At 41.0% G+C, this 24882-nt stretch overlaps 1 protein-coding gene across 10 annotated transcripts in view; it reads right to left on the bottom strand.

Moving 5' to 3' along the window:
- Positions 1-24882, bottom strand: part of CSNK1G1 (casein kinase 1 gamma 1) — a 207743-nt gene that overhangs the window by 20347 nt on the left and 162514 nt on the right. For 3 of the 10 annotated variants that reach the window (XM_006141734.2, XM_027765742.1, XM_027765743.1), the window contains 5 exons: positions 23222-23307; positions 20928-21012; positions 20546-20694; positions 19008-19115; positions 4986-5096 (listed from right to left, as the gene is read on the bottom strand). In XM_006141734.2, coding sequence (XP_006141796.1) covers positions 4986-5096; positions 19008-19115; positions 20546-20694; positions 20928-21012; positions 23222-23307 — 539 coding nt within the window. Of the gene's footprint in view, positions 1-4985; positions 5097-10773; positions 10789-10893; positions 11017-12317; positions 12531-19007; positions 19116-20545; positions 20695-20927; positions 21013-23221; positions 23308-24882 lie in introns of those variants that run through there. The other 7 variants (XR_001371436.2, XR_333511.2, XM_006141737.2 and 4 more) reach the window with 5 other exon arrangements.

Raw genomic sequence — 24882 nt, 5'->3', positions numbered from 1 at the left:
TTCCCTAATAACCTCTTTCAGATATGGCTCAAGGTAGGAATTATCCTCCGTGTATTTGTCCATGGCTCTTTAGGCAAGATCTGTTGCCTCAAGGTCAAGGGCCAGGGCTCTCTTAATGTAAAACATCCTGTCATCATAAAGCTTCTCAGGAAGTCTTCTTATGGCTTCTTTCACATATTCATTTGCATATATTATATCATCTTGCGTTAACCCCAGTTTATTGAATCCTGCAGCCCTGTAATACCATTTCGAATGCCATCCAGCCACTGACCTGATGCCGAAATGACAGGCCTGCTTACATTTTGACCTGGAAGAATTATCTTTCTTTAAAAAAAACAAAACAAAACAAAATAAAAACAAAGACAAAACAAACTTCCCAAGGGCACGTGCACTTGTTGGAGAGAGATGGAGAGAAATCTAGAAAGCACCTCCTGTGGACCATGGTCACACTGCGGTCCCTTTTCTTTCATCTCTCCCTCCTTTTGGGACTTTGGGTGCACACACAAATATGTCTGAAGTGTTTCTCAAGCTGCCAGGTATAGGACTCGAACTGCACAGTTGGCCACATGAGAAACCAGCTGCCTTAACCACAAGGCCATGAGCTAGTTCAGTAATTATCTTTTTAAAAAGTTTATATAGGGCCAGCAGGTGGTGTAGTGATTAAGGTGCTGGACTTCCACATGGCCAACTGCAGTTCAAGTACTAGACCCAGCAGCGTCAAAATCACACCAGGTACATGGGCATTTGTGCCCCAAATCCCAAGAGAATGGAGGAGAAGGGACTGCAGAGTGGTCATCCCCACTGGGGGGTGATTTCTCACTTTCCCTCTTTCTGTGTCTTTCTCTGGCGAGCACACACACTCAAAAAAAAAAATTTTTTTTTAATATAGCCTTTTATGTCTTAACTGCATTCACTAATTCTGTCTAAACTCTCTGTCATTTATCTAAATAGCTTCTTTCAAGATAATAGGACATTATCAGGTCTAGCCACTGTGATGCAGCAGTATGCAAGTGCTCTGCAAGGCTGGGAGTCACACAGCTGACTGTGGATTCAGATCCCTGGGTCAGCCTGAAAACACGCTAGGCACAGGCACCCAGGATCCTGATCGGCTGGAGGGCTGGAGAATGGGGATGATACTGGGTTGTTAGAAAAGATACGTGATATATTTTTCTATGTAAAAATACATCATGACTTCTCCGACAACCCAATAGCAGGACAAGACCCTGCTGAGGTGCTTCGCCCTCCCTCCCTGTCTGTCTCTCTCATCTGTAAATGTACTATATCATTAAACAAACCAACCAACCAACCAACAACAATATAACATGGACCTGCTCAGCACAGGCTGCCCTCCTCTACTGAGTTCAGATGTGCCCCAGGACCTCCTTGCATTACCACCAAAGATTTCCTTTGCCTCTTCCCTGTGCTGACGCTCTTATTTCCTGGACTCCACACATTCCTCTCCCGTGGTGTCTGCCCTCATTTTGGTAACACATATTCTTCTGTAGCTTTCTAAGAAAGGATGCATGAGAAGCAAAATGTTTGAGAGCACAGATTTTTAGTTTTAATTGCCAGAGGGTATGTATGATCACCAGAGATAGAGATGCAGAGGGAGAGAAAGAAGAGGGAGAGAGCACCCCCCAATGGGGTGTGGCTACATCACATTCCCTTCTCCTTTATTTCTCCACCCCGTTGTGATCTGGGGCACGTGTGCATGCACACACACCCAGCATATTTTTCAAGTCAATGCGGCAGGCATTTGAACTGCACGTGCCATATGGGATCCGGCTCCCATAACTAATAGGCCACGGGGCTAGCCCAAGAGCATAGATTTTTAAAAACATATTTATTCTATATTCATACCAGATGGACAGTTTGGCTGAGTATAGAATTCTAGGTTGGAAGCAGTTTTCCCTCAGACTTTTGAAGGCATTGTTCATTGTCTTCTAACTTTTCTAGTTTACTATTTAGAAGTTTGAAGCTACGCCAACTCCTCATGCTTTCTTTGCACATGACTGTCTCCTCTTTCTGAGGGCTTGAAAGAGCTTGATCTTTGTGCTCAGAGTTCTGGGAGTCCACAATGGTGTACGCTGGTGTGGTTCCTATAATCCAGCATGCCAAGTACTCGGTAGCCCTTCTCATCTGAAAACAAGTCTTTGAGTTCTGGGAAATAATTTTGCTAATGATTTCCTCCCCTCTGTTTTCTCTGTTCTTTCTGTAGAATGCCTATTATTTAGGAATTGGGCCTCTTGGGCTTTGCTGAAATATTTTTACATTGTGTTCTCTTCCTATTTTTCATCTCTCTGCTCTGCTTTCTAGATTTCAACTTTATATTCCAAATTAATGAATTTTAAATATTTATTTGTAATGTTTTCAATTTCTAAGAGCACTTCTGTCTTGTTTTCCAAAAGTTCTCTTTTTAAAAAAATACCTTTTGTTAGATCTTTTCTTTGTTCTCTTTCTTATTAAAAGCTTTCCTCAGGGGTCTGACAACCCTTGACTGTCTACTCATGTTATGGCTTGGATAACAGCTTGTCCTCCAAGATTTCATGTCTTGGAATTTCAATGGCTCCCTCAAATCCACATGTTGCACTGTTAAGTGAAAGCTTGAAGGACCAGCAGTTGGGGTAATGGCTGTGCTGCTGGACTCCCATGTAATCAACCGTGGTTCAAGTTCCAGATCCAGTGGCTTAAACTCACGCCAGGCGGGTGTATGTGTGTGCCCAAGACCCCGAGAGGAGAATGGAGAAGGGATTGCGGCGTGGCCATCCCCCCCCGGGGATTTCTCGCTTTCTGTCTCTCTGTCTCTCTGCATGTGCCATTCAGCAAAAACCTCTCCAAAAAAAAAAAAAAACTTGACTCTTTCAGATGTCCAAGGTTGGGATCTTTGGGTGTGACAGTCATTAAAGTGGGGTCCTTGGGAATGAATTCTGATGTGTACAGAAAGAGGAAATGAGGCACAGAAAAAAGCCATGTGGATACAGATCATGCTCTGCTCTCTGCTACAAGTTCTTCTACCATTTTGTGATACCTCTGGGATTTTTCAGCTATCATAACTATGAGTCAAAGTGAACCTCTATTCTCTCAGATTCATCCAGCTTCGGGTAATTCTGTTAGTGCAAAAATGTTCCAAGATGCCTCATATCTGAAAGTGGGCAACTGCACAGTTAACTGGCACCTGTCGACTGTGAGTTGCACTGTGGTATGATCTGGCTGGGCCATTTCACTGGGAAAATCCTGTTGTCAGTATCCTCAGATGTTTTCTTTGGGGGGTGGTCAGGTTCCCCAGAACATACTCTTTAAGTCTCTTGCCTGGGAGGTACAGATCTAGCTAGCAGCCTTCTGAAATAATAAACGGCAGCTGGCACACACGTTTCACCGCCATCTCCCTTTTTTCAGTACAGTGCACTCCCCAACTGTACCTCGTATCCCCTGCCCAGAGCCCTTCCATTTCTCCCTCTGCAGAGGATAAATCTGTAGTCTTTGCTGGGAAGGGGAGCGCATCTAGGCATCTCTGGTTCTTAAACAGACTTTCAACCAATCTTTCTTATTGTAGTACATGCTCCTCTGCCCCCTCCGCTAATAGAACACCAGTTTCCAAGCCTGTCAGGAATTCTCCACTCTAAATAGGCCTGCTTCTCTGTGTTCCCTTCTACTACTCAGGATTCAGTTTTTTAAGGTTGTTTAATAACTTCTCATCTGCTTTCTAGCTTCCAATATTTTATTGCCTTTGCCTTCTTTTTTTTTTCATCATTATATAGATTTGTGCCTTGAAGAAAATTCCTTTATCATTCTTTTATTGTTTTAAAAGTGGATAAATGTAGATCTGTTTGTTCATTCCACCATTTTTTATCTAGAAGTTCCTATGAGGTTTTTAAAGGCCAAAACAGTCTCCTAAATGCCTAGGAATAATGTCCTTTCATGAATTCTTCTAGAAAGCATTTCCTGGATGATTAAGCCTATCGAGACACATTTCTACCTACAAAAGTCCTGTCTTCCCTTTTGCCTTTTTTGGGAGGGTGGGGGAGGCGGAGTGCGTGTGCACTTGCCAGAGAAAGAGAGAGAGCCCTCCAATGGGGCATGATATGCAATCCTTCTCCACTTCTTCTTCCTGTCAGAGGCGGCACACACATAAATATGCCCAATATGTTTCTCAAGCTGCCAGGGCCAGTATTTGAACTGTGGTCAGCCCTGCAGGACCTGGCTCCCAGAGCACAGTGCTTAACCACTGCACTACAGGACTAACCCTGTCTGTCCTTTTATAAAAACTTACTTTTGGTAGCTTGGGGTTCTCTTACATGCCCCATGTGGTAGTGTCACTTACCGATATGAGAAAAATACTTAGGCTAAGATTAAAACAGTCATATACAAGAAAAGTCAAAAGATAGAAGATGTTCTTGATGAACAGACATAAACAGACAAAAGATATTCAACATAACCTAAATGAAACGAGGAATCATTTTCCAAGACTACCCTTCTTCCAGAGAGAAAAAAGAAAACAGCTCAACTTCTTGGGTACTTTCTCAGAAACCACTGACTTATACCAATCAACATTCTCTGCTGACAACGTGTTAAGGCACACATTATCTTGGAAAGACCTATGCATCATGCAGTCCCCTAGTCTTTTACCAAAAAATACTTGTTTCACATATTTCAGGTCTTTACAATTTACAGACCTGAAATCAACAAACTTCTACCTTGACATTATTTTTATGATTTTTCATCAGTGGATCGAGATTGTAGGGCTAGGTTAACAGAAATCAGTATCAGAAGTGTTATAGACGTTTCTTAGTCAGTGACAGCAATGAGCAATCATCTCAATAAGTGCCCCTTGCCAAAGTCCACCCAAGCTGAAAACAGAACATAGGTATTCAGCGGCTGATCCTTGCTGTGAGTTTTCCTTCTAAAGGAACCCAAATTTCAGAAGCAAGCAACATCCTCCAGCCAAGATGGGAAGGCCAGGGAAAGGCAATAAAGGCTATAAGTACCTGCACTGATCCCCCATGGCGGTCTGCAGCCAAGTGAGACGTCAGGTATGAGGTATTGGTCTGCCGGCTGGGCTGGATTTCCCACTCTCCTCGGCGCTCTGACGATGCAGTCTGCTCAGGCATTAGGAAGCATGAGAGCAAGATACGAAGGACAGGTGAAGCAACGGCAAGCAATAACAAGATCAAGTACATTAGTGTCCTTGTGGGGTTTGTCTCTGTTTGGGATTTTAAACTAATAACTGCTGCGAAGCACTGAGAAAAGTTAGCTTGGCTCCATTCACTTCAGCCTGCTGAGCCAGTTGAGTCTATAGCATACCGTCCTCACCCCAACACAGAAAAACGCAGTGACCAAAAGAGAAAAGAAACACAACACACACATACATACACACATCAAAAGTTGGAATCATCTTTTAGCTTCTATATTAGTAAAGTTTCAGCAGCCACTAAACCAAATTCAGAATGTTAAGATTGTTGAACAAAGAGGAACCGTCATCCTTATAAATCATTTCACTGATTAAAGAGCTCTTTGACACAGCAGTCAATACAGAAAATTCCTGTACTAGGAATCAAGGGACTATTACTTTTCATTGAATACTCTCAACATTAACCTCCAGAAGACTTTCTACAATAAAATGTAGAAAGTTCCAGTCCAGCAGTGACTGGAACACCATTCTCTTATCTAGAAGAATGAACAAAGTATCTCTTCAAACACAGGGTCAGTGTGAAGAATATGAAAAGATTGGATGATAAAATAAGCGGATTCCTCTAGCTAAAGGGTTCTATCTGGAATTAGGAAAAGTTTACTAACTGGCACAACTACGATGAATGATTTTCTTCTAGAAAGCATAAGGCAGATCTTTCCTCAGCAAAAGGAAGGCCTTCTATTCAAAACTTCTTTGGATTCGGCTTTCGCCTTTGCTGTCATTCAGGCTCTCTCATTCCTTCTTTACCTGTTTCTTAGATCTCATACTACTCTAATCCTGTTCTAATGCGACTTTTGTTCTGAAGAATCTGTTTAGGTGCCTCTTCCCCTGCGCCAGATGGCTGAGGAGGTGTTAACATCATGATGCTCAGCTGTAACAGTCCTAAGGCTCTACAAAAATGAAAAATGAGTAGTTGGAGAGGCAGGAATGAGGGATTAGTAAATCAAATTTTAATTGCTGCTGATATAAACAGCAGCAGGGCTTGGATGTGATATTGCTGCTCTGCATGAAGACCAGTTAAGGATCCTATAAATCTTGGAAATGTTCACAGCTGTAAACTGTATTCTATTTAAAAAAAAGAGAGAGAGAGAAAAAAAGCAACACTTTGAGACTCATATTCACTTTCTCTTTTCAGTATCTCTTTGACAAGAGTTGCTTAAAGTTCACCCAGAAGTCACCAAAAAAGCCTTTTCCATAAGTAGAGCCTCTGTCACTTACCTACCACTCCTAATGTGATAGGTAACTCGTGGGTAACAGCACTGTAAAGGATTCTGGCCATGTTTTCTCTCATATTCCCCAGGGATCGACTATATTCTATGAGAAAGCCTGTACTAACTTGTTTGCTACATCAACTTACAAAAGAGAGGTTCAGTTTTATACTTCTAGTGACATTATAGAGAATCAAAGCTACTCCAGATACTTCCCCTCTCCAATTATTTCTTCCAACAGAGGTTTGGACATTTCATTTTCCAAAATAAGCCCGTGGTATAACATAACACTACTGTATAAACTTACTGACGGTGTCTTCAGCTCAGAGCATTTAATCTCATTTACTTTGACTACTGGATATCTGAGAATAAATCTGTCCTTCTAATATGAGTAGTAGTAGCCACAAAAATATTTATTGGTAATTGCCTCTATAGTTCTCTCTAGGACTTTTTTGATTCTGTAATATGTAAGTAACATATTTGCATTCCTAAACTATTAAATAGTACTGTCAGCTCCCCCACCCCCAAACTTACAAGCTTAAAAACTATTGCCATTTATAAGCCATTTTAGTTCTATAACACATGCTCAATCAATGACTTCTCTCAAGAATGGTTTCTGTTGGGAACCAGCAGTTAGCGTAATGGCTATGTCGCTGGATTCCCACGTAGTCGACTGCAGTTCACATCCCGAACCCGGTGGCTTAGAACTCATGCCGGGCGCGTGTGCGTGCGTGCCCAAGATCCCAAGAGGGGAATGGAGGAGAAGGGATTGTGGCGTGATCATCCCCCCTGGGGGGTGATTTCTCGCTTTCTGTCTCTATGTCTCTCTCTGTCTGGCGAGCGCATGTGCCCTATAGCAAAAACTTCTCTCAAAAAAAAAAAAAAAAAAAAGAATGGTTTCTGTTGTTGCATTTGCTTTTAAGGTAGATAAAACTGAAAATGGCTTGAATATACATTCATACACATTTAAAATTAAGAAAGTCTTGGACAGTTGATTAACTATTATATTCATTTTCACTAAAATACACATCAGAACTCTTATTTAATGCTACTGTCTGATTCACAGGGCTGTGTACTTGTTTATATTCATTCTAGCTATACAAATAATTTGTTGGAAAAATTAAGGTTTTTTTTTTTTTTTTTTTTACATTAAAATAGGTAGATATTTTTCAAAAACTAAAAGTCACATCCAGGAACCAGGAGGTGGCATGGTGGTTAAGGTGCTGGACTCCCACATGGCCAACCATAGTTCAAGTCCTGGACCTGGTGGCTTGCTTTCTCACTCTCCCTCTCTGTGTAGATCTCTCTGGTCAAATTAAAATAAATGAATAAACAAATAAATAATTCTCATTAAAAAAAGTCACATCCATCTCCATCCTCAAAGAACTATGTTATTTATCTTCCAAAGAGAGAAAAATGTTAATATTCCATATTGCTTCATAAATGCTTCCACTGTGACAAAGGAACAACACACAGTACCTCACGACTGCCCTGTGTGCATCTCCACCCACTGGAAGCAACACAAGGAAGAGACAGAAGTGAATCTGGGGACTCTCGGTTCATTACTTTGGAACTACTTTTCATTAAAATGCTACATCTAGAATTGCTCTTCTGAAATGAATGGGCTTACTGGCATCTGGGGATTGTAGTATGCCACTTGCCAGTTTTAGAAAGCAACCCAGTGCCTAGGAATGGACTGAAATCAGGGAATGCTGACAACTACGGTATTCTGCTCGTGTAATTTCTCCTGAAAGGTATTCTAGGTGATACAGAGCACACAGGGGTTATGACGAGGCATGATCAGCATTGTAGCTAGTTAGACTAAGCAAACCAGTGGAGGAGACCAACATATACGCCCTTCATTCTTAATGATAACTCATGCACACACATCTATCTAAAAGGCAACCAAGAGGTCCACAGGGGAGAAGAGTCATTCGGCAAAGTCAATCTCTCTGCATTACTTGGAAGGCAGAGGTCCACATGAAGTGTCTAAGTCCCCAAAGGCAGGAGCAGGAATCTCAAGTAGTTGTAACTCCTTGGGGGAGCGCTTTAAAATCTTCAGTTGTGATTGCATTACCTGCATGGAAATGCTTGGTTAACTATTTAGTAGGTGAATGTGGAAACAAGAACACAGCAATCCAACACAGCATAAATCAAAGGCAGAGCTAACGAAAAATACTTAAGAGAAACATAAAAGACTGGTGAAAAAGTGAAATCCACTACCTGTCCCTGTGGCAGAAAAAAACAATCTCTCCCAGCAATCAATGGTGGGCATTAGTAGACAGATAGTGGGAAGACTGACACTACAGAGAGGGGAAGAAAACATGTCTGCGGGCATCTGTATGTATCACACCCCCATGTACAGTGGGAAAATGATTTCAAATTCTTATAGGAGATGAAGCAACAATTTTGAAGCAAAAGGAAGGCGAAACTGTTCTCTTGTAACAAATCACCAAGTCCTATCTGTCATATAAAATTAATGTTTATTACATTTACCAAGAATTTTATCCATTTCCCTTTTTGGCTCCAAAAAAACTGTAGAAGCTGCCATCTATAACAGCCAGTTTAGCCTCTTATGTCAGTCTTCCTAGCTTCATTAACTGTCTTCAACTACAATTAATAAGAACAGAGACTGAATGGCATTAAGAGGCTAGCAATAAATACACTAGATTACATTTGTTCTACCATACTTCCAGATAATTTTTCTACTTCTTGATGTGGTGGGGGTAAGATAGGAAGAAAGAATGTGGCAGGAAGAATAGTAAAGGAAGCATCTTAAGAAAGTTTTTGGTATATTAGGCCTTCATAGATAAGAAATGTAAAATTAAGTGCATGCTTTAACAAAATTAAAAACCTCCTCCTATTTTAGCTTATGAAACAGAACCAATTTTTCTGTGTCAAGCAGGTGTTATTCCATGCAATTTGCCACTTGTGCAAGCAGTGATTTCTTGTATTCTACAAACTCAATCAAATTCAAAATAAGTTTAAAAATCACTGACAACACCTGAAATGAACTATTCCCAGGCTCAGTACTATGGAGGCCCACAAAGACAGAAGTATCAATTTGGGAAGTTTTAAGAAAAAAAAGAAAAAAATCACACAAGCTATCACAGAAGTTGGCAATTCTCTATTCAAACTCTGCCCTATCCTTACGCACATGGTGTAAGACACTCCCTAGGGAACAGTGATTTAGAATTCCTATGTAGGATTACTATATTCCTAAAAGGAGATCGCTCAGAACATAGGAATCTGCTGAAATACAAAACATTGAAGAATACGCACAGACAGAAAAAAATGTACTGTAGGAAAGAGAATGAAGAGCAGAGGCGAGCAGCAGTGACTATGTGGTAGAACAAAAGAAGCAAACGAAATGATTTTCAGTTTCAGCACCTGATTATTTCAAGGCTTCCATCAGAGTGAGGGTCCCAGAAATAAGGGGAGGAAGCTCGAGCCTGCACTGAGCTCTATGCTGGAGGGCGCTAGGGCCGGAATGCAATCTCTATGGCTCTGCTCCTACTGGTCAATGGGCAGCCTGTGAGAAAACTAACTGCATATCAGAAGGAGGTAAGTGCTCTCTGAACACGCATCTACCTTTTCAGCTAGCAAACTTTGAGCCTTAGTGACAAAATAAATCATACTCTTTAAAAGAAAGAGAATAGAGAAGTAACCAGTTGGGTTTTTTTTCTCTCTATTTTTTTAAAAATTTGTTGGAGGGCCCATGCAATCTCTAGAGAGAGAGAAGACAGACAGAGTGAAAGCAAGAGACAAGGAGATCATCCTCAGGGAGGATGGCCATGCTGCAATCCCTTCTTTTCCAGTCTCCTCTCAGGGATTTAGGGATGCTCACAGACACACATGCACCCAGTATATTCCTCAAGCTGCTAGGTCTGGGACTCAAACTGTACAGTCAGCCACACAGGATGTGGCCTTAACCACCATGCCCAGTTGCCTCCCACCCCCTTTTTTAGTCTACTGAACTTTAAAAAAAAAAATAAGATATTCATTCATGAAGATTTCTGACTACCTTGGCTTTTTACCAATCTGGTCTAATCTCCCTTTGGGAAAGCTGTGCTCACCACGAGCTTTGTTTAGTGGGCACGACAACACTAACCCACAGTGTATTCTCCCGAGGCTATGCTACGTTCCTTAAATCCATTCCCTTGGAGTCTAGATATAAGCAACTCTGAACCACTTTTTCAGTGGAGACACGTCTTCTTCAGAACTCAATATAATTTGACCTTTTAAACTTCTGTTGTTTATTTCTACACGTTTATAAGGTATTGAGTTAGTTTAAATATGGTCCTTTTGGAAGGATGAGGCCTCAACTTTATGATCTTTGATTCACATTTTGCTTCCTAGTCAAACTGGAGAGCTGGCAAGGGAACAGTCCACCTATAGAAAATGACAAATAATAAACACTTTTCCTTAAATATATGCTATGCATATAAAAACACATAAAAAAGTGATATTTTTGGATTCAGTATTGGGGTAGGATACCATGTCTGGTAGAATTTAATAGCTCTTGATGGCCAATATGACTCTTTCCAACCTCAAACAGGATCTGTTCCCTCTAATCTTCTAGGCCAAGTAGTTTTTCCTCTTCATATGCTCACAGAAAACCTACCAAATAAAGGAGTCAATGGGGAAAAAAAGGAAACACTATCAAAATTGCTGAAGCACAGTAGTGTATGCCTGTGTAGCATTTATGTGAATAATGACTATCACAAGATTGAATTTAAAGCTGTGAAAGAACAGGAGTGTTGCTGCATGTACATCCTATCACCGCAATGTTCTACATTTGGTGTGTTGGATAAACACAGTGAACAAAACCTCTGACAGAAAAATACGCTGCACTCTAACAGCACAGCCATGGACACTGGCAAGTCTTAGTTCCTGATTGAATTGATCAGAGAATGCAATGGAACCTTCCCCAGGTAGAAGTGGGCAGAACTACTAAAGTTTTCCTCCTCTGCCCGCTGGATGGTAATGTAGAGTTCTCTAGCAAAGAATACAACCTATTGCAAGATTCACCATCTTTGGAACAAAGATATCAATGGTAAAGTGATAAAACAGAGACTCTCCCAATTGGGATCTTTCTGAATGGCTCTAGCTTTTAGGAATATTTATTCTATCTAAAGTCATGATTTAACTGTTATACTCTAGTGAACTAAATTAATTAATGTTCACAAAAATTGCTCCTCTGTATTTAGTATTAAAATTGTTTTATTTGTCAGAGGGCACATGCACTTACCAGAAAGAGATGGAGGTGGGGTGGGGTGGGATGGTGGTGAAGGGTATGGGTGAGATAGCAAACCTCCTCCTCCCAGGGAATGGTTACGCCACAATCCCTCCTCCTCCGTCTCTCCCTCCTCTTGGAATTTTGGGCACAGAGGTACATGCACCTGGCATGCTTTCCAAGCCACCAGGTCTGGGACATAAACAATATGGCCAACCATATGGGATCCAGCCGCCTTAACCACCAGTCTATGAGCTGGCCCAAAATAGTTTTAAAAGATAGATCCAATTTATTGGGTCATTGGGAAAGTCATGATGCATTTTTGCATAGAAAAATACGTCATGGCTTTCCCGACGATCTAATATATGAGTTTAAATGCAGTTATTTTACCAATCTGGCCTAATCTCCCTTTGGGAAAACTGTGCTCATGAGCCTTGTTCACTAGGCACATTTGGGATCTATTATTACATCTACAAACCAAATAGTACTCAATTCAATACACACAAAACCTACTGAGTCGTCGGGAAAGTCATGACGAATTTTTGCATAGAAAAAGACACCAAAAAATCATGACTTTCCTGATGACTAAATAGATCAGCAAAGCAAAATTTCTCCCAGGATATAAGACAAATACAAAGCGACTTCAAAAAGTTTGTGTGAAAATGGAATTAAAGTACAAGTTTACCTTGTGCAGGAAAAGTCTGAAATCAACACATAGTTTTTCATAACACATTTTCACTGAACTTTCTGAAGAACCCTGGTCAATTTCTACTGTGATGGAGGCAGAGAACTAATGCGATGACCTGAGCTTTCTGTGTAGCAAGACACTGTGTTTTTACATTTCTTCCCCTCGAGTAGATAGTCTAGCCGGACTCCAGCAGCCAAACAGGTGGAGTAGCTTTTTGTGGATATAGAAAACAAGCAGGAAGAAAGTTGAAAATTTGTTTTCCATGGAAGGTGAAATAAAAATCTGTATTACAAACTAATATCTAATTTCATGTACACCCTACATTTGACAGATTCACTCATTCATGCATTTGTTCAAATAATTATTTATCAAGTTCCTACTATACCAGACATTGATTTAAGGGTTAGGGATAAATCAATGAACAAAGCAACAGCCACCTCTGCCTCTACAAGGCTTAAATTTGTGAAAGCTGAGGCCTCAAATAAGGTAAATACCTTTGGATGAGTTAAAACCAAGTTCTGAACACCTTTTCTTTTCCTACTCTAAGTATGGGACTAAACAGCTTGTTAGTCCCCAGGCTCACTCCTCTCCACAGAGCTGATGGGCACATGTGCATGGAAGGAGGAGGCTCTTTAGGCATTATCACCAGCATTATGTCCATTCTTTCCTCCCTCCAAATACCGCTCCAGTTTTCAGAGCCATCTTCTGCCAGTTAGACCTCGTAGGATAGAATGAGTAGCTAGTATTTAAAATTCAAAATGACTCAATTCCAACTCCAAACAGTTCCTCTCTCATCTTTCCCATCCTCCTGCCTTCTAATTAACTAGGCTCAAAATCTCAGCAACAGCCTTGACTCACCCTTCTCCCTCAGTCCTGACATGTGTGGTAGATTGTATTCTGTAGCATTTTTCAATCTATTTTATGTTCACCACTATTGACCATCTAGGTCCCCTTCACCTATAAAGGGCATTCACTGCCTTCTTATTGGGTCTCCGTGCAGACTGCCATGCTATTACCACCTTCTATGTCAAAAGATTTCTTTTTAAAAATTTTTTAAAATTTATTTTATTATCTGTTGTTATTTTGTTTTTAAAGATTTATTTATTTAATTTTATTTATTCATTTTTTTATTTTTTATTTGACCAGAGAGACACAGAGAGAGGGAGAGAGGGAAAGTGAGAAAGTATGCCACCAGGTCCAGGATTCAAATCATAGTCGACCATGTGGGAGTGTCCAGCACCTTAACCACAATGCACCTGCTGGTCCCTGTGCCAAAAGATTTCTAAAGCAAACTTGTCATCATTATCATCCCTCTTTTTAAAAAACCTTTATTCCCTGTCTCTACTGAAATAAAGCACCAATTCTACAGCCTAGCATTTCTGTAGCTTCATCAGATGGTTCCAACTTATTTTCCTAGGCTTGTCTCCTATGATTCTTATTCTCATCAAATATTTTAGGCAAAATCAAATTAGATACAACATTTGTGGTTTATATATTCTTTCTACTCGCAATGTCTCTTCCATCTCTAATTCATTTTCTGAGGAGCATTTCACATGCAGCTTCTTTCGTAAAACCCTTTGTCATGCTCAGACTACATGAAAGGCTCCTTCCAATTTCAGGTGATAATAACTTGCAAACTACTTGACTCATCTACTTGTCAATTCCCTGAGGACAGGAACTCCCTACTCATCTTGGTATCTGCAGGATATACTTTGATATACTTTGACATAGCAGGTCCACAGCTCTGATTTACTCAGTCAAGTTGCTGAGAAAAGGTTAGCTGTCCCTAAAGGAAAGTCAATGCTGTTCAGTCTCTCTCAAGGAGGCATACTGTTGTCTTCATTTGCTGATTTCAAAACTTGCAAAGAAGTAATCTAGAAAATTATTGTATTCAATAATAGTGGTGTATTTTACTGTGCATGTTTCTAAAAACAAACACACACTGAGAAATCAAAAACACTTTTAAGGAAACAGCCCTGAAGATGAGACCACAGATTAAGGCAGTACAAAGGTTATACAGACACTAGAAATCCATCATTCCACAGTGTATAGTGCAGAAAGACTTTTACCCAGCAAGGATTCAGAATTCTGTGGGGAAAGAGGTATAAAATTTGCATTAATGTGAGGAATTCTAATCCCTTAGCAGCGATGAGACTAAAAATCTTTTTTTTTTTTGGAGAGGTTTTTACTATAGGGCGCATGCACTCACCAAAAAGACAGAGAGAGACAGAGAGATAGAAAGCGATAAATCACCCTCCAGGGGGGATGGCCACACCGCAATCGCTTTTCCTCTTGGGATCTTGGGTATGCATGCACATGCGCCTGGTGTGAGTTTAAGCCACCGGGTCCAGGACTTGAACTGTGGTCAACTACATGAGAGTTCAGTGACATAGCCATTACGCTAACTGCTGGTCCTGAGACTAAAAATCTTTAAAGACAAGAAAATAACAACTAAAAAATTAAAAAAATAAATTAAAAAGAAAGATGTTCAAGATTCTAAAATAAGCTACTGACATATGAAGTGTCCATAAATATAATAGTTACATACCCTGGTCAAAGACTCCCATGTAGTCTTTTAAAGTTATACTGAAATTTGGGGCTGGCAGGTGGCACAGTGGTTAAGCTGACTGCAGTATGAGTCCTGGACCTGGTGGCTTGCTTTCTCACTTTCCTTATCTCTCTCTCACTCTGTCACTCTCTGATTAGATAAATATATAGACAGACAGACAGTCAGATAAATAAATATGTAAGTTAGTTAGTTAAAGAATTCTTGTTTTGTGTGTGTGTGTGTGTTTTAGTGTTTTTCTTTTTTTTGGGGGGGGGTTTGAGAGGTTTTTGCTATAGGGCACATGCGCTCACCAGAAAGAGAGACAGAAAGTGAGAAATCCCCCCCCAGGGAGGATGGCCAAGCCGCAATCCCTTCTCCTCCACTCTCTTCTCAGGATCTTGGGCACGCACACGCACACTTGCCTGGTGTGAGTTTAAGCCACTGGGTCCAGGACTTAAACCACGGTTGACTACATGGGAGTCCAGTGACATAGCCATTATGCCAACTGCTGGTCCCCCAGTTAAAGAATTCTTTAAAAAAAAAATTATACTGAAATTCTCTAAGTATGATCTCATTTTTTCTTACTCTGGCACTTTAGGTTTGCAGCCATCTCTTTCCTCACTTTCAAAATCCATTCAAAATAACAGTATGGATTTTGAATTCATTAAAGCAGAAAATATGAGGCAAATTAGAAGAAACTAATGTTTAGTTTTAAGAGAACCATGGGGCCAGCAGTTAGTGTAATGGCTATGTCGCTGGACTCCCATGTAGTTGACTGCAGTTTGAGTCCTGGACCTGGTGGCTTAAACTCATGCCGAGCAAAGATCCTGAGAGGAGAATGAAGGGGAAGGGATTGTGGCATGGTCATGCCCCCTGGGGGGGCGATTTCTCGCTTTCTTTCTGTTTCTCTCAGTCTTTCTGGCAAGTGCACACGCCCTATAGCAAAAACCTCTCCCTCCCCCCCCAAAAAAAAGTTTTAAGAGATCCTAAAAATATGAGGAGGGATATGGGATGACTGTGACTTCACTGGCTAATGATCTCTTTTTCCTTTCCATAAATTTTTCATTTAGATTTGCGTTCATTGTAATATAGTAAAATTTCATTATAGAATATTTTGAAAAAATGTAATTCAGAATGCTGTCATTTCCAGCATTACCTTGCTAAATATTTTGGCATTATTTCCTCCTTTTGGCATTATCTCTTCCCCTTTCCCAAGAGGAAATCAGGAGGCATTTATAATTTTGTATACAAACATTTTATACACAAAATGTTTGTTTATTATACAAGCCATAAACAATTTCAGGTTGGTACATATTTTCCTAAATATTACTTTACTATTTTGCTAAATAAATTACTATAATTCATCTTATTTATTTTTTTAAAGAATTTTTATTTAACTTTATTCATTCATTTAATTTGACGAGAAAGACATACAGTGAGAGAGAGAGAGAGGGAAAGTTAGAAAGCAATCCACCAGGTCTAGGACTCAAACTGTGGTCAATCATGTGGGAGTGGTCCAGCGCCTTAACCATCACACCACCGGCTGGCTCCACAATTCATTTTATTCTAAGTTAATTTATTCAATAAAAAATTTAAGGTGGATCCATAATCATTCTGTTACATTTGGATAGACAAATCATTTATAAAGGTTTGCTATCAATGATATAGCAAGAGTTTCACGCACAGAACTAATATTTGGGGATATTTTATTAGGATTGATTCCAGAAAGTATGATCTTCTTTCAGAGGATACAGTAACTTTATTAAATTACTTCTTACAAAATGTGTTCCAATTTGCAAAGTCAACAGCCATGTGTAAAAGTGTCAGTTTAACTGTGTTCCCACCTGCACCAGGTATTAATATCTAAGAAAAAGGGAGGTGGAAATAAATAATATAAAAAAGAAAAAAAGAAAATGGGGGTGTGAAGGGATCAGCAGATGGCAAGGGAGTTTTATCTCTGGACTCCTACATCTGACAGAGTTCAAGTTCCAAACCTAGTGGCTTGAAACTCACAGTAGGGGTGTGTGTGTGTGTGTGTGTGTGTGTGTGTACACATGTGTGCCCAAGAACCCAAGAGAAGAATGGATTGTGATGTGGCCATCCCTCTAGTGGGGTGATTTCTCACTTTCCCTCTTGCCAGTGCACACGCCCTAGGACAAAAACCTCTAAAAAAAAAAAAAAAAAGAAGAAGAAGAAAGAAAGAAAGAGAAAGAAAAAGGAGGATGAGAGAGAACAATTGCCCAGTCAACAGTCTTTCATCAAATCAGAAGTCAGTCAAATTCAGTCTTAGACGACTTTGATTAAATCAAGCAAGTACCTGTTTCATTATTTTGAAAAGAGTGTGTCTCAAAGAATTAACAATAAGCATGTAACAATAATAGGGGCCTAATTAATGTTCACAGTTTGCTAAACCCAATCTTTCTGTCTACCTATTTTCTTTTGTGTACTCGAATACACAGCTTTCCTTCTTTCATACATTTTTTTCTTATCCACCAAGCCACACATCTTGCCAAGAGTATGCACTTAAAGGTGAATGAATGTACATCTTTGTAAATATGAGCCAGAGAAAGAGACAATACCCCGAAAAGGGTCCTGATACCATGATCTACCCCGAGTAAGCCCTGGATCATAGATGTGCACATGCTAGGTGCACTTAGAGAGGTCTCCAGATCCAAACCTAGAACCTTCCCGTATGGGTCAGCCTTGCAGAATTTTGTTATGTGCTTGCATGTGTGTTATCTATGAGATGATATGTTGTTTGTGTATTTATTTGTAAAAATATGTTATTGGGGGGCCAGAAGGTGGCATGGAGGTTAAGATGCTAGATCTCATATGGCAAGCTTCATGGTTCAAGTCCCAGACCTGGTGGCTTGAGAATCATGTTAGGCACTTCTGTGTGCATGCCCAAAATCCCAAAGGACAATACAGGAGAAGGGATTGCAATGTGGCCACTCCCCTTGGCGGGATGATTTCTCACTTTCCCTTGCTCCCTCTCTCTTTCTCTTGCAAGCATATGCACTTATAGCAAAAACTAAAACAAATGAAAAAAAGTTATTGTAAAAAAGTGAGGTCAAGGGGCCAGCAGGTGGTATAGTGATTAAAGTGCTGGACTTCCACATGGCTAACAGTGGTTCAGGTCCTGGACTCGCTGGCCTGAAACTCACATCGGACATGTGTGTGCATGCGCAAAATTCTGAGTGGAAAAAGGGATTGTGTCATGGCCATCCCCCCTGGGGGCTGATTTCTCACTTCCTCTCTCTTTATCTCTGTCTGTCTCTCCAGCAAGTGCATGCAGCCTTTAAAGTGAGGTCAGGACAAGCTAACATGGTATGTGAAAATAATTAAAAATATGCACATAATTTACTTGTTATTCTTTGCTTATTTATTTACTGGGGTCTCTGTTTTTCTCTTAGCAATGTATATACATAAAAATAAAACTCTTATGCCCTATTTCCTTCCTATTGGCCATCTTTTATAAATGTGAAACTTAATGATTTTCTGTGTTTCCATCCTCTAACTTTAGGCTAAATCTGCTTCTCATTTAGACCCTAGTTTCCCAAGAACAGCGATGAAGGATAGATGGCCATGGCCTTCTTGACAGTGGCCTCAAGCAAAGCTGAGTCTTCATTATAGGTCCATCTCAAATCTTGGGCAATTCTAAAAGTAACCTGGGTTCAGGGATATAGAATAGTGTGGAGGTTCAGGTTCCTGCCCAGGTAAGCTGGAAGTCCAAACTACCCACACTCTTAATAGAAAGGAAAAACCACAATGGACAAGAATTCAGACTGGATTGTGATAAGACCACGTGGGTGGGCTACAGGGCTACCTGGTACATCTAGTAGGTCTCTGGGCCCCTGGCAGACTGCCTTAGACTGTAACTCACAGCTGGGTCTCCCCTTCAGCCAACAGCCTCTGACAGGCCTAGATTATCTAGACTGGACACTTCCTATGAAGAACCACATCTCAGAACAACTGCACATGCCCTGAGAGTTGCTAGCATGTTACACCACGTCAGTAAGAAATGGCAAGCCTTCTGCCTTTCATTTCAGTATATACATTACAGTGGAGAAGCTGGAGAACTTGGGTTTTTGTATTTGTATGAAGGGGAATGTCTGAAGAAATGAAGGACTAGCACGTACCTGATTTCGAAGAGGCTGCTGTTGTGATGGCCGGTCCCTGTGTGTGTGGCTTTCTCGAGTTATTGCAGATGCACCAGAATCTACATGAACTGACCCTACAGGAGTAGGCTAGAAATAAGAAACAGAAAGTCAAATGAGGAACGAGTTCTAATGTTAGCTCTGCAAGACAGCACTGCTCTAATTCTAAACCTCTAATACAGTGGTGATAATTATTTTCAGCTACCAAGAGCAGTTTCAAGAGTCACTGTCTTCTCTGTTTGCTCATCTGAAAAAAAAGGAGATACCTAGGTCCTCAACAGTTCACTGGAGAGTAGCTTACTTTTGAAAATAAAAACTCACCCTACAGCAATATCTGTTAGCATACTACTGACTCTATGGAACCTTGGCCAGAGCTGTGAACCTCAAAATTGCTTATGATGCTGGGTTCATCTCCTATAGAAGTCAAGCACCTTCACAGTGGACATAGGACCAATTTTTATTTCCAGTTTGTAAGTATATGTGTGCACTCACCAGAGGGAGAGGAAGAGAGACAGACAAAGCACTCCCATAGGATAAGGTCATGCCACAATCCCTGCTCTTGCATCTCTTTCTTCTTTAGGGATTTTGGGCATATACACATGCATCCAGCATGTGTTTCAAGCTGCTGGGTCCAGTACTCAAACTATGCAGTCGGCCATGTGGGATCCAGCTGTCTTAACCACCATGTCACTGACTGGCCCACAGAAAGAACTTCTAAATGATTCAAACAAAACTTCAGAAAACATGGGCTTAGGCTCCCCATAGCACAATGGTCAATAACTTAGTGAACTGAAAGCCGGATCCCACATGGCTGACTATGATTCAAATCTAGGCCCCACTGGCTTGAAAAACCTGCTTGGTTCATGTGCTCATGTGCCCAACTCCTGATGGAATGGAGAAACGAGGAAACAGGATTGTGGCCTGACCATAACCCATGGGGGCTGCTTTGTCTCTCTCCTGTGACAGCACATACCCTCTGGCAATTAAAGAAAAAAAAAATGTAACTAGTTTAAATTCTGGCATCTTAAGACATACAAGTTGCAATCTTTTTTTTTTTTTTTTTTTTTGAGAGTTTTTTCCTGTTATAGGGCACAAGTGCTCACCAGAGAAACAGAGAGAGAGAAACCCCAGAAAGCCAAGAAATCGCCCCTTCCCTCCTGGGGGATGGCCACAGCACAATTGCTTCTCCTCCATTCTCCCCGGGATTTTGGGCATGTACACACATGCACCCGGTGTGAGTTTCAAGCTGCCAGGTCTGGGACTTGAACTATGGTCAGCCATATAGGAGTCCAGCAATGTAACTGCTGGTCCCCAAACCACAGTCTTAAAGACATATAACTCCTGACTCCTAACTCTAATGAGAGCAACCTTTGGCATAACCCTAAACAAGTCGTAAATGTAAAGTCTATAACAAAAGGAATGTTTTATTTCCAAGATTTAGGAAAGAAGACTAGCAAAGTAAGGGTGTGGAGGACTGGAATCTGAAAAGGGAGATGATAAGGTAGGAAGAGAATACTTACAATAGGCCTCCCGACCCAGTCATAGGCATAGTCAAAGGTGTAGCCTTTCCTTTCAAAGAGGTCTGTGAAGAGGGTTCGTAAATACTCGTAGTCAGGTTTTTCAAAGAAGTCTAATCGCCTGACATATCGAAGGTAGGTTGCCATCTCCTCTGTTAGGAAAGAGGTATGAGGCCATGATCATTAGTTGAAAGATGCCCATGGGGAAGCTTTGGGCCACACAAATTTCTACAGACTATTTGACACTAGTGTTTATACATGGACCAAATGAAAGTGATAAAAACCTACCTTGAACTGAGTAACAGGACAAGGAAATATAAATGAGCTGGACAGTATCCTTACCTACAGACACCAAACTACAGAATTCACCTACTTAGCTTCCTACCTGGAAAGTTCTCACAGAGAGCTTCAATAGGAGTATTCCTTTTGGTGTCACCAATTTTTTGATACCTTTCTTTTAATGTATCAGCCTGTAGAAAGTAAAAGAGAGAAAGTTTATCTGTAAGGAGGTGCTAAATATGGAAGGTTCAATGTTTTTTAACACAATAATTATCTCACTCAAATTGGCAAAATATGTTAGATGGTCTCAACTTTTTTCTCTCTAACACTAACAAATAAGAAATGTATGGAGCCAGCAGGTGGTGTGGTGCTCAAAGCACTGAATTCCTACATGGACAACTGTGGTTCTAGTCCTCGATCTGGCAGCTTAAAAATCATGCAGGGCATGTGTGTGTGCGCCCAAAATCCAGAGAAGAAACCTGAGAAGGGGTTGCAGTGTGGCCATGCTCCCTGGGGAATTGAGTTCTCACTTTTTCTCTCTGTTTCTGTCTGTCTCTCTCTGGAGAACGAAGTGCCCTATGCACTCTCCCCACAAGAAAAAAAAAAATACAGATGATGTACTTAGATATATACAAACATCTACTGTGATGCAGACAGTTTTACTTGCAAATATACTAAGTACACTCAGATAAACAGCATCAAATACAGCAAAATGAATGGCTAAGAAAGTAAAAATATATGTAGCAATATTTTCAAAATTGCAGCAGCTCAGTAATCCCCAGTGGCCGTTAGTTTATTAGCGATTCAGCCTTCTTCCTCTTAGATCAGTGCTAAGATAGAATGTGAGATGCCAGCAGGTGGCATGGTGGTTAAAGGTGCTGGACTCCCACATGGCCAACTGCGGTTCAAGTCCCAGACCTTGTGGCTTAAACTCACGCCAGGCGCATGTGTGTGTGTGCCCAAGATCCTGAGAGGAGGATGGAGGAGAAGGGATTGTGGCATGGCCCTCCCCCTTGGAGGCGGGGAGGGGATGAATTCTCACTTTCTGTCTCTCTGGCTAGCGCACGTGCCCTATAGCAAAAACCTCTCAAAAAACAAACAAACAGATTCATGAACCATGAGAGAGTTACAAGCCATAATAATACATTGGTATCAGCAGATGTTGTAATGGTTACACCAATGGACTCCCATGCAGTTGACGATAGTTAAGAGTCCTGGATTCAACAGTTTAAATCTCACACCAGGCACGTATGTGCACGTGCCCAAAATCCCAAGACGGGAATGAAGGAGAAAGAGAAGGGATTGTAGTGTGACCATTCCCCCGCCTCTTGGGGCAGGGGGTTCTCACTTTCTGTCTCTGTCTCTCTCTCTCTCTGTTAAGCACACATGGCCTACAGCAAAAATCTCTTAAAAAATGACAATACACTAAGGTACTATCTGGCCATATGATGGGCTAATAGGAGGTGAGACACTGCTGGGCAGCTTTCATTGTCAATGAGAAGATGTATACGACTGACCAGGACAAGACCATGCAGGAGATGACAGGAGAGGAATTTAAGGGCAAAGAAATAAAATCTTCTCAATTGGAATGGGTAGAGGCTTACTTTTTAAGACAGTGTCCTAGAAAGCACAACAAAATGATTCATCCTACCCTTCTGGAGGGAACAGGTGAAGTACCTGACATTTCTTTCCATGTTATCATATTGATATAAATTTCAAATAAAAAATATGCCTCACACTTACATATCTAATGGGACTTGGGATAGGCAGAAGCTCACCACTTCCTAGTCTCACAGCCAGAGGCACAGAGTAATCATAATGCTTGTAATTATAATTAATGCTAACCCTTGACTTGTAGGCACTATACTGACGTCTACGTAAGCTACACATCTTACAGAGAATGGCTGTATTACTTGAATAGGCCTTTATTCAGTGATACACTTGGACAGCTACATTAAACCTGGATTTTCATTTCAGCTCAGGTGGGCCCTTAGTTTACACAGAATGAACAAGTACTTTCCAGTTCTCCCTAGGGTAACGCCCTGCTGGTTTATCTGGTGAAATGTGTAGCAGCTGCTGTCATCAATTTGTTCCAGAAATTCCCCGGCACACTGGGAACATTCCTCCTGCGACATGATGGTAGTGGAGGAGGAGGAGCGACAGGGAGAGAAAAGCAGCACTGCCAAGACTGGGAGGGAACCAGGGAAAAGACAAATTGAACACATCAGGGCTTCCAAAGGCCAGGTGAGCATTTGCAATGTGGACTAATGTAACTGTCCCTGCCTCTCTTCTCCGTAGCCAGCCTTCTCCTTTGTGCTTCTTAGAGACATCAGCCAGCAGCCCCTTCATTAACAACCGAGCAGCGAGACAAAGCCCTCCACTGAGCGCTTTCAAGGATACCTTGAGTCCTTGCCAGGGTAGGCTGCCACGGAGGAAATACATGAACATATGGCCTAGGGCTTCCAAATCATCTCGCCGGCTTTGCTCTAAAAGGGAAGACAGATCACACATTATGTTTGTAGTTATTAAGGCAGAAAAGGGTTCAAAACTGAGTAATCCTTTCAGAAACCCTGCTCTGGAAAGGCTCTGCTTACTAATTCTGTGTATGTCTAAACGAGGGGTACTATTTTAGATCAAAACCAAGAAACAGTGTGTACCTTCTCTGCTTAGATCTGTTGCTAGCAAGTGAGTATCAAGTGGGAGAGCAAACCCTAGCCCAGCTGCAGTGGTGCAAGCAGAAAGCGCCACTGCATGAGCCTGGGGCCACATACACCTAGGTCCCAGTTCAGTTCTTAGGTGACCTACACAGGCTGGCTGCTGCAAGTGCCTGTGGTCCTAGCTAACTGGGAGGCTGAGGCAGGAGACAGTGTCAAAAATACATCTTTCTCATTTAAAAGAAAAAAAAAGGGGACACTGGTCCTGCAGCCTAGTGGTTAAGAGGGCTGGATTCCACATGGCTGACTGTGCAGTTTGAATTCTGGCCCCAGTGGCTTGAAAAACACACCAGACTATGTGTGTGCATGCCCAAAATCCTGACATGATGGAGAAATGGAAATGGGATTGTGGCATGCCCGTGCACCACTGTGAGGTGCTTTCTCCTTCTACCCTATCTGTCTCTCTCTGGAAAGCATACATACCCTTCTGGGAATTAAAAAGAAAAACAAAAAAGCTTAAAGTAGAACTAAACCTAAATCACTAAATAATCACCCTTACTCAATGCTATCACCTTCCTGAAAGTGGGTAATTTAAATGAAATGCTATTTCCAGTACGTGGCCTATAATTATCCTTTGGTTACCACCAGGGAAAGTGAAGAGCAGATTAGCAGCTGAAGTTGTTAAAACAGTCCATTCTGGCTAGACCTGTAAAGATATAAGCTGTGGAAAGCCTAGTATACATGCTTATGCTTTTAATTAATCATAAAAATTAAAACAAAACTCAGTTTCATAAAAGCAAACGTCAGTGCATAATCTCTAGATTCACATTTTATTTATGCTATGTCCCATAACCAACTTAAGAAAGCTAAAAAATTATTGCTAAAGTGCTCTTCATGGGCTCATGAAAGACATGGGCTCATGAAAGAGCTCCTGCATTCTGGGAGCTTAGAAGTTGACAGGTTTTCTTTCCTTTTAATTGGGAAGATGAACATGGTAAAAACAAACAAACAAAAAACTACAGAGAAGTTAATAAAAAATTACAATTTCATGTCAGGAAACATCCTATACCTTTGTTTTCAGACTGAATATAAGTAGCATGTACCTCCATTTTTAATTTGCCAATTACAGTATGTTTCAGACATTTCATGTGCTTACTTTCAGAATCAAATTTAGGCCTCTATCAAAAGAAATTACAGAAGCAAGACTATCTGCAACTTGACTACTTTATTGCGGCTGTAAGTAAAACCTGGCTGGGACCAGCAGAGGGCATAATGGTTATGTCGCTGAACTCCCACGTAGTTGACTGTGGTTTGAGTCATGGAGTTGGCAGCTTAAAACTCATGCCAGGCATGTGTGCATCCACGCCCAAGAGCCCCAAAGGAGAATGGAGAAGAAGGGATCATGGC

This window comes from Tupaia chinensis, unplaced genomic scaffold (assembly GCF_000334495.1).
Source record: "Tupaia chinensis unplaced genomic scaffold, TupChi_1.0 Scaffold000063_1, whole genome shotgun sequence".
Lineage (NCBI taxonomy): Eukaryota > Metazoa > Chordata > Mammalia > Scandentia > Tupaiidae > Tupaia > Tupaia belangeri.
Note: the sequence above shows the minus strand (reverse complement) of the source record. Positions and strands in the feature narration are given on the sequence as shown.